Genomic DNA, 18571 nt, shown 5'->3' with positions numbered 1-18571 from the left:
CCCGTTTTGATTTTCAAATATTGTCAGGTTATTAGTAACCCGGGAATGTTAGTCTTTCTTTAAAAAAATGGTTATGCATTAATCTTTCTAATTTTTCAATATCGTGCACATTACATGTGCATTTAATTTAAATGTATTCAGATTATATTGTGTTGTGTCAGGTCGATATATAGTTCCTATCTAGGCAGATTGTCTGTTATAAGGAACCAAATTACAGTGAAATTGCTAACAAACTATCATATAAAAATAAATGTTTTTTTAAAACTAATCTATCTATTATTAAGTTTGTCAATACGTAACTCTGTGTAATTTTAGGTGACAATATGTAATAGTAATATAAATGATTGGATGCAGTCAGAGTAGATACAGATATCCGCTTGCCAAGGCACCAAGGAACCAAGGAACCAAATAGCTGATAATTAGGGGTACCTACGTAAATTTCGCAAATAAAAAATCGTGATTTCGCATTTAAAAAAACTCAAAATAGAAAATTTCGCATTTATTTCGCAAAAAAAAATACAGTGTTAAAAACTCAATTAAAGGCTAGCATTGTTATAATATCTACATTTTCATCTTTCATTGTTTGCCTGCGATCAGTTACGACAATGTTGTAGATACTAAAGTACCTCTCGGCATCAACACTATTGACAGGGCAATTGAATAGCTGCTTTTGCAAATCCAGGGTAGCAAGATTTTGATGTAACCAAAACTTGCATTACATCCACAGGAGCTTCTTGGCCGACCAATCGAAGTAATTGTCTGTGAAAATGAGAGTACCCGTCAATTAGTTCTTCTTGTGGTACACTTTTGAGCACTCATTTGTTGGATTCGGCTCCATGTGTACCAACAATTTATCCAAGCTCTTTTGAGCTGAACATCATGCTGTGATCGATAGAATTTTCGGTTGTTAAAATATTCATTGTTTTTTCGCCAAAAGAGCCTTCACATTGAGAGGACTTCAAATCTTCTAATTTACTTCACAAAATGTGTGCAAACGAATAGTTTGAACCTTCTAAATTGTCAATTAGTTTCATAATTTTCGGACAGAATTCTGATACAAATGTAAGTTGAACTTGAATTTTACTCGTTAGAATGTCATTTTCAAAACATTCTTTGAGGTAAATAGTGGTAGAATTGTCGTCTTCGTATTCATTAAGAAAATCGATAATTTGCTGCATATGCTCATTCAAATAAATCACAGATTTAAACCAAGAATTCCACCTGGTTACAACAGGCGTAGGGTAAAGTTTTGGAGTTAATTGTGGAGCATGCTGTCGTAGAAAGTTTAACTTCACTTTATTTTGGTAATATTTATATTTTTTGTAATACCTGCATCAACTGTAAAGCGCCCCTGAGGTGATAACTCACAAAAGCGGCGCTATAAAAATTGTCCAATATTATTATTATTATAAAGTGTTGAACTATAAGTTTCTGGACACCGTGTATGTATAGTTATTTTCCAAAGAGCCTTGGATGTCAAGTTAAAGGGCTTAGTTAAAGGGGATAGATGCAAATATTCACAGTCATTAATAGACCTCAGGCACATTGATAATTTATGTTAAATTTTTTATTTATTTATTTATTAAAAGTATACAATACAGAATATAGTATATTATATAAAGAATTGTACTCCCAGGAGTTAATAAACTCATTGCGGGAATGACATGAATATTTTGTTGTCGTGTACACTTTGCTGTGTATTTATATATATTGTAGACACTTCACTACTGCATACAATTACTATGAACATAATAAAATAAAGTTTTTGTTCTACAACTCTAAAAAAATAGTTTGAAAAGGCAAAAGGTTCGGGTCTGACCGTGTCGGTCGGGCTACAACTGAGCGCGCCACTCCCGGACGCTATCCCACTACTGCCTCCCACGGGGACTTTTGGCTGCTGGGTTTCCCCCCTGGCCCGGTTCGCCCCTCCTTAGCCAACCTGGCTGTCCAGGACTCCTCCCGGACAGCCATATCGATGGCAAGCTTAGTGCGGACGTCCGGTCGACGTGGGCAACTCAGCCGCAGAAGCCCCGGCCTCAGACCATCCTCCGAACCCGACCTCCGGGAAGCCGGATTACAGAGGACGCCACGCCTCCAGTCGAACACTCCGCGACTTTTCACTCTCATATCGTTTGTATGCGCGGACAGTGAACGAATCTCAGAGAAACCTTATTTCATTAGAAAACTTCCTGTTTTTAGATTTTACTTTTGTTTCCATTATTATTTTTTTTTTTAAATTAATTGAAACAAAACGTTATTTTTTATGTTAAATGTTAGAAGTTAGTATACCACTATTTTGTACTAGGAAAAACACAGAAAACATTTTGAAAGTTCGTTAAGAACCAAGTTTGGGAAAATAGAAATAGATGTCACTTTTTACTCTCAGGAAAAACCCATCTTTGTTAGATCTATCTTAAATTATAATAAAAACCCTTCACTGTGACGCTTTTTATAGTATATAAAATAAGTAATTATTTAGAAACAAATGTATCTATCTGGAAAGTATGTGTTTCAGATCCTCAGATACAGGTGTACTCGTGCGCGTCTTTTCAATTATTATGTGCGGCGTATGAATAGTAATTAGTTGTATCAATCGATCATATAGGTAGGTATCTACCTATATTATTCCACTTATATTACTAATTCATTTCATGGACTTGACCTGTGATTAAAACCGTGATTCTCAACCATTGAAAAAATAACCTTGCGAACATACAACCTGCGTTGTCGAGCGACTCAATTCTGTATGGCCTATTGATTGGGAGAGCGACCCGCTATCAATATATAACGCTGGATAACAAATTCAGCTTATTCTTCGAAACCTACAGTCAATTTATAAGGTTGTTGGCACTACAATATACTTTTAAAATAATATTATAACTTGTATTTTTGAAAATAATATGAATTAAATAAATAAATTAGAGCCATCTGTCGAAATGCTCTCAAAGTTTTTTCGAATAGTTAAAGAAAATGTCGCTAGGGTATTTTAGACTAGAAAAAGACTAATGTTACTACAATAAAGAAACGGAATTTTCTTGAATTCTGCTAAACTAGCGCAGTACCTAAACAATTGATATTATTTAACGCTCTAATAACATTAATTAAAAAACAAACATAAAAATCTTGGTTCATGTTTATTTCTATATATTATATATTACATAATAAATAGAGAAGATGTAAGACTTCTTCAAAGTTCATTACTTTAGTTTCACATTATTATTTTGAGATAATTAGCAGTTCTGTTTGTTGTTCCAGGTTAAATGTTGAATTGTAAGGAAATGAAAATAAAATCCCACATTATTTGATACTTTGTTCACGCATTTTTATTCATGTACGTTTTATTGTTTTATTTTGAAGCGATATGTCGGCCCTGACCTTGCTCAATGGTAACTACTTACGATAACAAATAACTTACTATAATAATCTATACGTTTAACAAAAATAAACAACATATTAATACTAAGGGGTGACGTAATAAATATTGATAAGTATACTGACTGATCTAAATATATATATATATAATTTTTTTATTGTTGTTATCTGTTCTCCCCCCCTGCTTGCTGTGTACATCAATAAACCAACAAAAAATATACATGGTGTCCGGGGGTAAAGTGCTCTAACTTCGGGAGGTGATTCTACACGATGGTAGAAGTAAAAAAACAAAATAAGTTTTTTCGACAATCCAATGTTCATTTTCCCATACAAATATATTTTTTCATTGAATAATGTTTATTTTCCCACACGAACAATTCATCTTTTTTTTACCTAAAAACTACATTAAAACATTAGAATTACGAAAAAAGTTATTAACCCTTTTTACTTATAAAATCTAACTAAACCAAAATCATGTAGAATCATTTCCCAAACACCGTGTATATGTAAATATAAAACAATATGTATTTATATAAAACAATGGAACTCTGGACCTACGTAAAACTATGCGAATATAATTAAAAATAAAAATCATTTAAGGTTAAACGTAACGTACGTTATAATCTACGAGTTTATAGAAGGCGTTAATTTAATTACATTATAAAAATACGCTTTATTTTTTATTATTATTTATACAATATGAATATAGTTTTGTCCGTATACAAACTCAATTCTTTCAAGAAAGGCATACAAACAGAATATTGTATCGATGATTCAATTCAAAATTGTATTTGTTTGCCTTCGAGAACAAATACAATACTGAATCGATCCAAAATTGTATTTGTTTGCCTTCAAGAACCAATACAATACTGTATCGATGATTCTATTTATTATTATTTCAATGATTATATCCAACATTGTATATTGTATCGATGATTAAATCCAACATTGTATCGATGTTTCTAACCAAAAGTGTATAGATGATTCAATCCAACATTATATTTGTTTGCGTTCAATAACAAATACAATAATGTATCGATGATTCTATCCAACATTGTATTTCAGTGATTATATCCAACATTGTATCGATGTTTCTATCTAACATTTATCGATGATTATATCCAACATTGTATTTGTTTGCCTTTCTTCAAATACTCTTGTTTTTATACGTACAAAACTACTTATCCATATTCTTATTGCGTATGTACGGGCGCAAACAAATAATTCGACGTAATATTTCAAATTATTTCAGTGGATTAATTTGATTTTAATACAAAAATAACAATGGGAGTTTTTTAAAAAGTATGCCAGAAAAATATTTTTCAACATTTATTATGGCTATTTTTCTTTCTAAATATAACATCATTAATTAATTATAATACTTTTTATATAAATTAGGCCCAAATTTTAGGTAATTCGATGTTGAATTAAGTAACAAATCGACCAGGGTTTAAAAATGCATACTTGGAATGCATGGTTTGAAATGCTGTTAATAGGTGGGCTGTCTAAGATTCAGTTTTTTTAAGTTCTTACTTGGATGCCTTGGAGACTTAATAAAACTATAACAAATTATTCGTCACTCTTAATCTAAAGCCTAAACTTTTATATAATTAGTAGTGAAACAAAAAAGCATCGCCATTAGATGGTTCCGCGTCATTGTCAAGTTCTGGCACTCGTATCGTATTGAATATGTAGAAAACATTTAAACAAAACCTGTTTGTAAACATGTTTTGTAAAATTCAATGAGTGACTACTAGCAAAATATAATACGTAGGTATTTATTCAATTTCAAATATGAGAATTCTGCTTTTCAATCAAAATAATAATTACGAATTGAAGACCTAGGGATAAAAACGTCAAATGTCGAAAAATTGTTTATTTCAGGAGAGTATTTATATTGAATACCATGATTCTACTGACGTTTATTTAAATAATTGAAGTTAAACGCAAGGCTCTTTATAATCTACGTGTTCATAGATGTCGTTAATTAATTAATTTAAATGCTTTTTGCAAGGTACTGCTTTACAATATTTAGACATACTATTCGTTTACGCCCGTACATACGCAATATAAATAAATAGTTTTGTTAATTTAAAAACCCAATCCTTTCGAGAAAGGCATACAAATACAATATTGTAACGATGATTCAATCCAATATTGTATTTGTTTGCATTTCTTGAAGAAAATAGGTTTTTTTACGGACAATTTTTTTTATTCATATTCATATTGCGTATGTATGGGTGCAAACAAATAATTTGTCTTAATATTGAAAAGCAATACCTTGCAAAAATTGTGTTTTAGTAAAATAAATTAATTACCGCTGTCTATGAACACGTAGAACAAGTAATAAAAAGTTATAAATCTTGGATTAATCTTGAGGTGATTTGGCAACAAAAATGGGCTATACAAATCTTTTAGATATTATTATTATTAATCTTTTACAGGTTCAGCAAATATTATGAATTAAGTAATTGAATATTAATCGAAAAATCAACGTGACATTTGCTGCTTTTACAAAAGATTTGGACCTTTACTGTTTTTTTTCTTCAAAATGTAGAGAATTCACTACAAAAAGCAGCAATTCACGAATGTCATAATTGTAGCACAATGGCAAAAAAAGCGAACTAATAGATATTTGCGCAAATAATTTTCAGTTTTCAAACAAATTTTGTGAACTGCTGCTGTTTTTACAAAAGTATCATATTTTTGACAGCCAATTTAAAGGACACAGGATATTTTCACAAATATTTAACAATAACCGTTGCATGGACCCATAGACAAACAACCGAAAAATTAAATAAAAAACGTGGATCTTATCGGTTATAGGTTTTTATCCCAAAGTCTTCAATTATATTTTTCTACAAGAACTCTACCCATAGTAAGCAATGTTGACAATAAAGTTCAATAAATAAATTTAAAAAAAACTGTATTTCATTTTGTTAAATTATTCATTATTTGACACAAAAATGCTCATAACCACGCCCAGCCTGGTCTAGTCTAGTGGGCAAAGTGGCTTCATATGTAAGTAAATATACCTACCGAAAACATAATGGATACTCAATTTGGTTATTTCCTTCTATTACCTAAAATTTCAACTTATCACAGGTTGTTTAACGTCCATTCTTTCACATTCTTCCCCGTTCTCAGTTTGTCTTTCTTTCTTTCCACGTCCAAACGCTTCTCCTTCCAACAACGTATTAGGAAGCTCACACCCCTTCGTCTCCGGTAAGAAAATGCAAATAACAGCAGCCAATAAAGGCACAAGTCCAAATATAATAGGAGGAAGCCAAGGAATTGTTGTATTCAAAGAAACAACAAAAGGTGCTATCATGGATCCAATTCTTGATAGCATTGAGGCAACACCTACTGCCACATTTCTCACAACAGTTGGAAACAGCTCAGAACAATATAAATATATCACAGATATTAAAATGAACATTCCAAGATTTCCGATGCAAGCCAATATAACTTTAACCAAAGCGTATTCTTCAGGAATTATTGCAATAACCAAAAGACAACACGATGTTGCAATATGCATTCCCAACATGGCAGTCCTTCTTCCCATCAAATTCAATCCAACGTAAGTAAACAATGTTCCAAGGAACGTCAAAAACGCTGATATGGTAATATTCAAGAATATGTTTCCACTGAGTTGTCCAATGTATTGCGACAGGCCAAAAAAGCCGAAAGCACAGACGATCCAGTTGATTGACATGCAGATGACATTTTTTCGTAAATTTCTTGTGCGGAAGAGATCCAAAATCGTCGCCTTTTTGCCATTATCAACAGGCTTTGATTCCTGATAACGGTGGATCTTCTCTCTGATGCCATCAGTTGTCACGTTATTGCTGGAAACAAAATGAACTTTATTTAATGCAGTTGAAATTTTTTCTGGTAGATGACATAATATCAAATTTTTGGAGTGAATCAGATCACGGTCATTAGCATGAACTTTAAGACAGAATACAGGCCTTGACGCGCGACGGATTTTGAAGTGTTACGTGATCAAGTCAGTGCCACCGAAGAACGCCAGTTTGAAAATGGCGGCGATCGTTGTTGATACTCCTTGTTACTGCTGATTTGTGTGTTACTTTATAGTAAGCATATTTTTGAAATGAGTGATTAGACTTTATTAAACAGTGATAGCGAAATTCTTCACGAAAGAACTGAAATATTTATTTATTGTTTTTGTATTTAATTCATAGAACTTCATTGAATTTATTTTTTTTAAATTTAAATAAAATCAAATTTAACAATATAATTATGATTTTATTTAAATTAAAAAAAATGAAAGAACTGAATTCGTAATTTGGCGGTCGCGCGCCCAGGCCTGTACTAGTCGGCCTTGAACGAAGTTTTGCGATATATTTAATAATTAAAAGCCGTACAAAACATTCATTGGTTCTATAGCCAAGATTTAAAAATAATATTGGTGAAGTTATGGTAAATAGCTAAGTTAGAAAGCAAGATAAAATTCTTTGATCACTCTAGTATCCACGGTCACTCTACAAATCTTTAATACTGTCGTGATTTATTTTTGGGGTTTTATGGCATGTTGCGCTACCTCCTTTTTATCCAATGTTTCGGACAACGTTACAATGTCCGAAATTACACATTTGCCCCGACGAAGGATACATTAACGCTGTCGGATGCGTCTGCCAAAGAAGGAGACGGCGCAACACGGCGTAATACATAAAAACTAAATTACAAAAAATATTTTTGGTCGTTAAAATGTCAAAATCTTTTCATTCCGCTTTTGAGAAAAAAAAAAAACGAAAGTAGTGTTGGGTTGTAGGTCGAGAGACCAGTTTGAGAGGTCAAAGGGTCTCCCCAAACCAGCCTCTCCCGGTCTGGTGGGCAGGCGTATTCTGAAAATCTCTGCTAAATCGCCAAACGTAACCAGCCACTTGGGGTGACCTGTGGCAGAGGTGTTGGTTACCCAATATATGGCTCCAGGGGCAGCGGTACCCACACCCGCCTCCCAAAGTATGGATGATGGCTGAAACCAACTGTCCAATAAATTCACATCTCCACATCATCAGTTATTGAACTACTTACAGTTTGGCAGCTCTTTCAAGAACTGCTATTGCTTGGTCTGTCTTCCCTGTGGCCAATAACCACCTTGGTGTTTCAGGTAATTTCCAGTAAAAGAGCAGCAATAAGATTGGTGGTACCGAAAATGCCATCTGTATCATTTCCCATCTCCTAATGTAATATCCAATAATAGGCATTATCAGATATCCAAAGTTGAAAGGCAGCTGCATTAAACAAGATGCCATCTCTCGGTGCTTTTTTCCTGTTACTTCAATCATCAGAACGAATCCGATAATCATTATACCACCGATGGAAGCGCCAATGAGGAAACGAAGAAGAAGAAAGAGCCAGTAGTTGCCAACCATACTTGCTAAAACTCCCGCTCCTACTTCTAAAGCAGCGGCAGCCAACATCGACCACCTTCTTCCAAAGCTGAAAGAAAACAAAAATAAAACTATTATAATCGTGAACATAGATCATAGATATGTTCCAATTCAACGTCCGTTCTATCCCTCAAAGAGATGTATTTTTTATTGATTAACATTTTAATAACATACAATAATGCTAACCCACTATACCGTTAATATCACCAATCATTTATAACGATGCACACGACAATCATTTGCATACGTCTTGTATCGAACGTCATCAGCATCATCAATATAAAATGTACATCAATTATAAAAAACACAACAAAATGCCATAATATTTACCACTGTCGAAAACTATGTAAAAACCTTCCATAAAACTAATGTTGATAAACCTGCCCTACATATAGGTAACTCGTGTTTAAAAACCTGCCCTGCGGTTTAACGGTAAATTTTATCGCTCGGACCCAAAAGGCAGTTGTCTCGCTTCAACTCAAGCAACCATCTTACTCTTCCTAAGCAGCCGCTGATTGGCTAAGCACAAAACCTGCTTGAGCGGCCCACGTGTATCCAAAAGATTTGTAAAAAATACAAATTTGCAAGCCTTTCCTGTAATAATAGGAAACAATGTTAACTAAATAGTTTTGTACAAAGATACTTGCATGTTAATTAAATAAGCTCGAATAGAAATAAAATATGTTACACGTAAGATAATTATGTACGCAGCGAAACTCTGAAAATGTAACAGAGATTTGGCCACTTATCTTGTAGAATATGTCTTATTATAACCAAATAAAGAATATTGCGACGACGTGGTTTTGGAGAAACGACAGCGGTAGACAAGGTCTAATATTATAAAATATTCCTATATTTCTGAGATAAACAGATTTAATCCTACAAACGTGGCGAGCTTCATAGCAAGAAAAAAGCAAGCTCGTTACGGGAATTTCATAATACAATCAAGGGTCGGAGGCGCGGTCCTATAGAATCTTATAAAGACGCCGCAAAAACCGGTCCCTTCTCCATTCCGCCATAAGCCCTGGACCGAGCAACATCTACCGCTGTCCGCTCTGCCTGACCCGCTTCGCTACCTGAGACCAACACGCTGTGTTTGATTTCAACCCGGTCCCCCCCCCCGCTCCACTTCGGCTGTCTACTGCAACTGCCTGCTGCTGAGCTCGCTGCTCACCGACAAGCCAACGACGCCCCGACGTCGCGGCGCCTCTGCCTCGGGCTTCACTGAGCCTTCCCAACAGCCAGCTTCGGAGAGGGGATCTGCCATTGCCTACTGAACCAGCCAGCGCCCCGCAGAGCCGTTACCGACTGAGCCTGGAGGGATACAAGAAGTTGCACCCGCAATAAAAACCAACCGCTTTTATAAAAGCGTTCTTTTCAATATGCAAATTACAAATGTCGAATATATCGTCTTTCTCAAGACGCATTTATTTATGCAAACATACAAGAGTCGATATTCCTTGGATCGAGGGGATTGAACGTTGCCGACTGAGCCAGCCCGCCTGCCAGCCAGCCCGCCAGCGACACCCGGAGAGCCTTCCCTCCAGCGTGCGGTCCTGCTCACTGGCCCCGATGTCACAGAGCCGTTACTGACTGACCTTGGACGAATACAAGGAGTTTTACCCGCAATAAAAACCAACCGCTTTTATAAAGGCGTTCCTTTCAATATGCAAATTACAAATGTCGAATATATCGTCTTTTTCAAGACGCATTCGTTTATGCAAACATATTACAATGGTCGATATTCCCTGCATTTTTATGGTATTTTAAATAACTCTGTAACGGTTCAAATGAAATACCTCAAGTGTTTTATTTGAATCATTACAAAGGACAAAGGTAAATGTGTGCCGGTGCTTATATTTTACAGTTTTTTCTTGTGCAGGAGAACACGTCCCGTACACGTCTCTAGTGTCAAGTACGAAAGGATATAATGAAGTGGAATAAAAATAATAATAAAAATAGCACATACCCGTCAGAGAGGGAACCAAAGCTGATGCTGCCAACCAGAAGACCAAGCATGAAAATAGTTTGGTTCAAGCTAACCAGCCACTCCCTTTCGCAAATAAGTCCCCAAGTCATGATAATGGTTTCCTGGAACACGCTTGTGTTGTATTGAGGATTACTGCAAGGACATGTATTGAGACTTCCAGCTGTGGTGTTGTCAGCTCCATCCATACAAATATACTGGACTGGAGGAGCCAGGAACACTATGCCAAGAGGCTGGAAGCACGTAGACAGTTTGCTGGAGAAGAGTAGCGCTATGATCAGTATCTGGAACTTCCCAAATGATCCCATGGAATCCTGGACAACATCGTCTGTGATGGTGACTGGTTTTTCATCATCTGGAAAAAAAAGATAAGCAAAAGTGGGCAAAAACATCGAAAAACGAGAATCACAATTTCATCAAAATATATGGAGTCATTAAATTTATTCAAAAGTTTACTTGTGTAAAAATCGTTTCATGGGTACGGAAATAGCGATTATTTTAAATTTCCTTATTATTGAAAAAGAGTTATAATTTAATTAAAGGGTATTATTTAATAAAAAAATGTTTATTTTTGCATAAAGTTCTACTAGGTCATTATTATTAGGTGTGACATATGTTTTGCCTTCCGAAGAGATTATCAAACTGAGTTTGATAGTTTGTTAATACCTTAGAAAGGCAAAATAGCTGTCTTCATGCATTGTAACAATTAAATAATAATACATATGATTAAAAAATAATATACACACATATATTCAAAATCACAATTCTTGACAAGATATTTTGATAAAGTTGCAGATTTCAGAACAAAAGAAAACTCTTGGTTTTAGCTTCGTTATTACGAGAAACCACTATTTAAAAGTTGCATTAAGGCGAAGCTTAGTGCCAAATCACTATTTTGATTAATCTTAATAACGAATTGGTGTACATTATGAAAACCAAAAAATATGCTTTAGTTAAATTGAAGGTTTTCCTATTGCTTCGCTTGAGTAGAATATAAATAAAAAAAATACATTACTCAATAAAAAATATAAATGCAAACAACTACAAAAAATATTTTTTCAATAGAAATGTATGAACGCATAAATGAAACAGTTTTAAAAAAAATACAGTTTTATAGCTAAGATTATCTGTGACAGTTTCACTTGATTAACTTTTTTGCTTTCTTATAAAATTTTTGCTTGAAATCGAACATTTCTAGACTCCGTTTGTCAAGCGATTTTAATGCCTATTAAATACGATATAAGGTATACCAAAAATATACACATTTTTGGCTTGTAGCTTCCTCTTAAAGTAATTTTTTTTTCAAAGTTCAAAATGTCACATGTATGTACTTTATTTTATCATTGATATTGACAGTTTCAACCAATCTGACGTGATGTTTGGAAATACGTACAAATTATTAAAATAACCCAAACTGTGATTCTAATAACCTATTATGTGCAAATAGTTATTTCTAGTAGTAATTGAGTTGAAACCAAGTGATATTTTCAAAAATGCGCAACTCTATCGACATTTTAAATTTGAATTAAATTAACCTAAAAAATACACATGTACAATATCTCAATATGAATTTCAATACACATTTCTATTTAATTTAATAATTTATTTAAAACATTATTTTTTCTAGAAGCACTACCTCACCTCCAATATTTTCTAAAATAACACTTTCGTTATCAATGGCCGCTACACGATTCCTCATGAGAACTTTTTTCTCTTTTATTCACTTGAAACTTTCACAAACTTTTTTTAACCAGGGAATTTAAAAAAATTAAACAATCTGTCTTCCTGATTTCTTGCTGCCAAAAGTTTAGGTTCCCTGTAAGACCACAAACCACTGATGGATAGATAATTTTTATTCACTTTTCGCTATTTTTATTGTAAACAATTTAACATTTCGTTTTCCTGAAAATATTGTTTCCTCGTAAGAATTTTTCTCTCTTATCTGCTTCAAACTATCACAAACTACTGAGTGTATCTAATTTTATCAATGTTCCGCTATTATTAACCGGGCAATCAAACGCAAGGGACAAACTCGTCTTCTCGACTTCTCACTGCCAACATTTTTTTCAAGGCTCATTAATTCAAGTCTGCGAATGAATCGATTTATTTCGTACTTGATGTTTCAACTGTGTTGGCTGTTGGTTGTGAATTAATACTGAAAAGTGGTCAATGCTGATGATATTTCACCTGGTTACCTGCTTTCTATTTTGTCGCATTATTTTGTTTGGTGTTAGTAACAGGTACGGGCCTTGAAAGTTCAGGGGTGAGGCGCTTTGCAAGCTTTTGCAACCTTTCTATGAATCATTTTACATGGTTCATAGAAAAACGATTGATTAATCGAAATATCAATAAATTTCGAAATATTGATGTATATTGATGTTTTTTGAAATAGTGACAGTGTAATCGCAAGGCGAATCAAGAATGGACTGTAAAATTAATTGTGAACTTGAAGTTGACACAACGATGGTTAGAGATGGTGAACAGGGAGTAAGGAAGGAATCCGACTTACCCCTTTGATGTTCGTCAACGATGTTGCTGGTTGGTTTCACTCACAGGAGATGATTTATTGCACACGCAACTTCCACAACATCTGGGTTGGGTAAGAAACACACTGAGGGAACCGAATATGTTCACGGCACAGTATTCTACCCCGAGTTGATATCAATAAAAGCACTGATCATAAAGAGATGTCTTCATTAATAAACTGATTTGACAGTTACGTTTATTGTTGTAAATGTCACACAAACGTGGGTATTGTCGGATAATGACAGGTACTTGTAGGTAATAGGATGGGAAAATTTCAAGAAGAATGTTAAAGGAAGATAGTTGCGTCAACAGACAGAATTAAACGATGGAAATGTTTCGATATATTGGTTAACGATAAACTCGAAACGTCAATCGGTTATTACAATCTAAGAGAAAATATAGATAACAACGGTTTGTATATGAATTTTAAATCAGTCGAAATCAATTGTTAGAAATTGCCAAAATTGTATTTAGTACTCGGGGAGGTGGGTATGGGGATCGCCGTCCTGGTAAACATTTATTGTATAACCAACACCTCTGCTGTAGGTAACCTCGAGTGGTTCGATCGATAGAGACTGGTTGAGGGACCTTTTGACCTCTTCAGCTGGACTCATACGTCATACGTAAGGGGTGGATTCACACGTCCAGATTCACCTCCAGATTTCTACCCATATCTCATACGGGAAACAAAACAATAATAATAAAACAATTTTATTAAAAAATATTATTTCTTATACAGAAGGATAATCGTTGACAGCTCTGTTTTACTAAAGCCAAATTGCGATACTTGCCCAGCTATTCCAAGTAGAATTAATTTTGAAGGCAACAATAAACTCACTACTAATTACTCTATTATAATATTTTGCTAGATTATACATGTTAAAAAGTCACTTTTTTATACATATTAATATTCTGTTATTATAACATTCTAGGCCTTAATAGAATTTATTTTATATTAATTACTATTCATTATCATACGCACCTCATACCTCGATTTATGTCAGGTCTTATACAAACCTAGTATTCATTCAACTATGACTACACTAGTAGATATTTCTTTTAATTATGTATTGTTTAACTGCACTTCTATCAACTGTATCACTTGCAATAATATTTTTGTGTACACATTACTTGTTCTGTAATCACTCTATTGCATCACTCTATTGTATCACTCTATTGTAAAAGCCATTTTATGGCTTTTAAATAAATAAATAAATACCTTTTTCCTTTCCAGAACATCCCCTCTTTTCTTTCCTTAAAAAATAGCCTCCATCAAGCATCCCCAAAGATGACATCGGTATTTTCCTTAAGGCATCCTGTCTGAAGCTAATAAAAATCCCTCTGTTTACGCTCAGTACCTTCATACTTACGAGACTAGAAAGTTAAAACTGTATAACACACCCCGTACCCTAATTGTTATACTAAGTAGATATTTCTAATGATTTTATGTAAAGTAAAAATACAAGCTAATTGTTCCCACAATAATTGGGACAAGACTCAAGACATGTCTTCAAGTTTTTAAAAGAAGTTGTTAAATAATTAGACCTCTCGACTTGCTTAATTTATTTTTTAATTAACGCATTTATACTGCACTTGATACTGAACATCATCTAACTTATGTTAACACAATATTTAACAACCATCCACAATAGCAATCAAATCCTCGTAAATGTTTGACTCAATCGAAGATTTGAGCTATCCATCGAAAATTCCGCTCTGAAATTATAACAAAAATGCTTATTCCATCGTTTTCCGTGTTCTAATCGGTAATTTATATACATTAAATACCTTAAAATGGTTAACAACTTAATTTACTGAAATAGATAAATATGTACAGCGGCCAACACTGGCACATCGGAAAACTGACATGTATTGACAGTTTGATTAAGAAATTAGTTCGAATGTAAACACTGACAGAAATTCTTGCATTTCGTAGGTCTATAGATTTGTTTGTGCGTTCCGTTTCAAGATGGTGGCCGTTTTAATGGTTAAGCTAATATAAAAAAAATTAAAGCTTGGTGTTGATTTGGACTTTCTTATTTGCATTTTTTCAATATTTACGGTACCTGCCCGGTACCTGCCTGAAGAAAGTTTGAAAAAAGAATTGTCGTTGAGATAGTGACCCATCTTTGGAAGAAAATATTCATTCCTTATTTGAAATAAAAATAAAGTTTCAGATAATATTTATGGTTTATAATTATGTATTTAGGTAACTACTTACAAACTTATGATTTCAATTTGAATTTTGGTTATGTTCACATTGAATTAGAGAAAATTAGAAACGTGCTTTTTTGGACGCGAGGTTTACTGTTCACAAAACTACTAGTTTATATTTCCATTGTCCTGTAGATGGTTGAGTACAACCGAAACCGGTCGAACTATATATATATATATAACTCAAATAAATTGGTTTAAAACAAAGTTTTTATTTTTTTTATTTAGGTAGGTATATAATACGAGTATCAAGCCACAAAGTGTTTGCTTTCTTCGATAGTTTATATTTGTTAAATACTTTACGATTAACATCTTAGCTGATATTAGATACGCAAAATATGTTTTGTGACCAAAACTGGCATAATGAAAACATGACATGTAATTAAATATTGACAGTCTACGGATGAACTTCGATGAAGAAATTGTTAGAAAAAAAATTGGATTGACCAGAAACACGGACAAGAATACGGTTTAAAATGGTTTCGTTTTGCTACCAAACACTTCAGGTTTTTCTAACAAGACATTCTTCGGGTACGTATACATTTGCGAACCGAAACGCGAACCGTTCCACGTATTACGGGAAAGTAACGAATCAACTGCAAGCGGCGTTTCGCGCGATTTGCGGTTGCTTCGTTTCTTTCCCATAAGTTGAGGTTCAGTTCGGCAGTTCGGCTCGCGGATGTATACGTAGCATTACATATCAACTGTACCGACTCGGTAAGGAGGTAATATATTTTTCCGATTACATAATGTAAAAAAATCGTCTATTTAATAATAATATATAGGTTCCTTCGTGGTACCCTTCCTTGAATTAATTTTAAGTAGGTCATTGGCACAATGCTTGATCTATGGTACCCATAGACTAAATTAGACATGGTATCTAATACCAAATACCATATAATATTAATAATTCGTCCAGCTCCAGTGAAATAGTGGTAATATTAACAACTATGGCCGCCAGAGGCGCTAGTATAGCATATTTACTTAGCCATTCCTTTCAAATGGCGGCAAATTTAATTTATTCAGTACAATTTTACAAAAACTAGGTTCCGTAGTGCAGTTTAAGGATGTAATAATTGCAAACAATAAAAACACTCCGTATGTGGGTTATCTAATTTTATTTTATAAAGGTTATATTTTTAGATATTTATTATTTATTAACGTAAAACAGAGATTATATTTCACATAAAATTCATTAAAATGTATGAGAGAAAACCAAGGCGCACAACTCATGTCGCTAGGAGGCGCTAGTGTAGCATTTTGCATCAGAATGTATGGGAAATGTCAGAAGTTGGAGGTATTATTAATATATCCAATACTGTTTTAGATAACAAGATAAAATTATCTTTCCGGTGTATGCATTGAAAATAAAAATTAATATTTCTTAATATTAAAATTTTATCATCATGCTAAACACATTTTTACTTAAATTTTTACTCCAATCAAAGAAAAATTGAGAAAACTCGATATTTCAAAAACACATTCGTTTTGTTTGGGAAATTTGTAAGAAAACTGTACCTTCAATTTTGTCTCGTTCATATAATAAAAAATAAGAAATCATTTCTTAGCGCCAAATCACTATTTTGATTAATCTTTGTAACGAATTGGTGTACATTATGAATACCAAAAAATATTCTTTAGATAAATTGAAGGTTTTCCTATCGTTTAGCTTGAGTAGAATACCAATAAAAAAATAAATTACTCAATAAAAAATATAAATGTAAACTACTAAAAAATTTTTTTTTTCAATAGAAATGTATGAACGCGTAAAGGAAACAACTTTAAAAAAATACAGTATTATAGCTAAAATTATCTGTGACAGTTTCACTTGATTAACTTTTTTGATTTCTTATAAAATTATTTACAAAATAAATAAAAAACAGTTTTGTGCTTGAAATTGAACGTTTCTAGACTCCGTTTTTCAAGCGATTTTAATGCTTATTTCCTACAATATAAGTTATACCAAGAATATACACATTTTTTTGCTTGTAGTTTCCTTTTAAAGTTAAACCAATTGTTACGATATCGGTGCGAAATATGAATTATACATATTGGCTATTTTAAGAGTTTATGAATGGATTCCAGTATAAATATTTGAGGCAAACCGGAATGAATAATTATTTCACTTTCTAACGTCAAAAAAATATGTATTTATGCATGATAGAAAAAAATATAAACATATATTTATAAAAACAGGACGCCCGGTCATATATGACCTTAAAACGCTGGAGGGGTTAAAAAAACAGATTTTTCCAAATTAGTAGCAATTAAAAAAAAACCATGAAATAGATAAACAAATACAACAAATGAATCAAGAAAATATACAAATGAATATAGAATAGTTTTAACTCAAACAGTCAAAATATACAGAGTTGGGATTAGTTATCAAATGAAAATAGGAACATGAACATTGCAGAATTAATAGTAAAGCTGATTGTATACACAGACAAACCACGTGCTTGCACGTTGCGTGGCAACCGTTACACTTCGTTTTACACCGTAAATATTGTCGATAAAACCACAAAAAGATAACCCATGTTTCAGATAAGGCTTAATTTATAAATCACAAATGGCAAGTTATTGATAAAACGTAGCGCAAATATTAAAAACATTACCTTCATGGTAGCTCTCGTTCGCCGTTTGGACCATAGATACCACTGTGGACTTGATGCTGGGGTCAGGGAGATGGACCGAGGAGAAGATTCACCAACTAAACACGTCTACTCTCGAACTCTTATGTAATTGTACTGAGTTTGAATAGTGAGTGTTGGTAATATCGTAGTATATAATATTAATAAATTAGTATGCTTGGTTTCGAAAGCGGTAAGCGCCAAGTAAGAAGTTAGTTGATTATGAACAAATACATGATGTTAGTTTATTTATTTAGTTGAAGATAAAATGCCTACGACATTAGATTATGTTTTTACTGTCATTGTGTTTGTACTGTGTAATGTGTTTATCATTTACCTGTGTTTATGTGAACAGTAGATTTCGAGTAATAATGTTGATTACTCCGATTTGACGGCTCGGGACAGTCACAACGCTCATGCACTCC

The 18571-nt window shown here is 33.4% G+C and overlaps 1 protein-coding gene and 1 non-coding gene across 2 annotated transcripts; both read right to left on the bottom strand.

Moving 5' to 3' along the window:
* Window positions 1-1802: 1802 nt before the first annotated feature.
* Window positions 1803-2099, bottom strand: LOC149420063 (signal recognition particle RNA). Its single transcript, XR_016302853.1, has one exon.
* A 4264-nt stretch (window positions 2100-6363) lies between these two features.
* LOC149420062 (organic cation transporter-like protein) lies at window positions 6364-18253 on the bottom strand. Its single transcript, XM_089637467.1, has 4 exons — window positions 18132-18253; window positions 10759-11131; window positions 8431-8838; window positions 6364-7220 (listed from the first exon to the last, which is right to left on the bottom strand). Exons 1-4 carry the CDS (start codon window positions 18163-18165, stop codon window positions 6464-6466), a joined length of 1572 nt encoding a protein of 523 aa, XP_089493593.1. The 5' UTR covers window positions 18166-18253; the 3' UTR covers window positions 6364-6463.
* Window positions 18254-18571: the final 318 nt, after the last annotated feature.

The sequence above is a fragment of the Hesperophylax consimilis genome, chromosome 11, assembly GCF_061612785.1.
Source record: "Hesperophylax consimilis isolate HC1 chromosome 11, BYU_Hcon_1.0, whole genome shotgun sequence".
Taxonomy (NCBI): Eukaryota; Metazoa; Arthropoda; class Insecta; order Trichoptera; family Limnephilidae; genus Hesperophylax; species Hesperophylax consimilis.
This window is presented reverse-complemented; position numbering and strand designations above follow the sequence as displayed.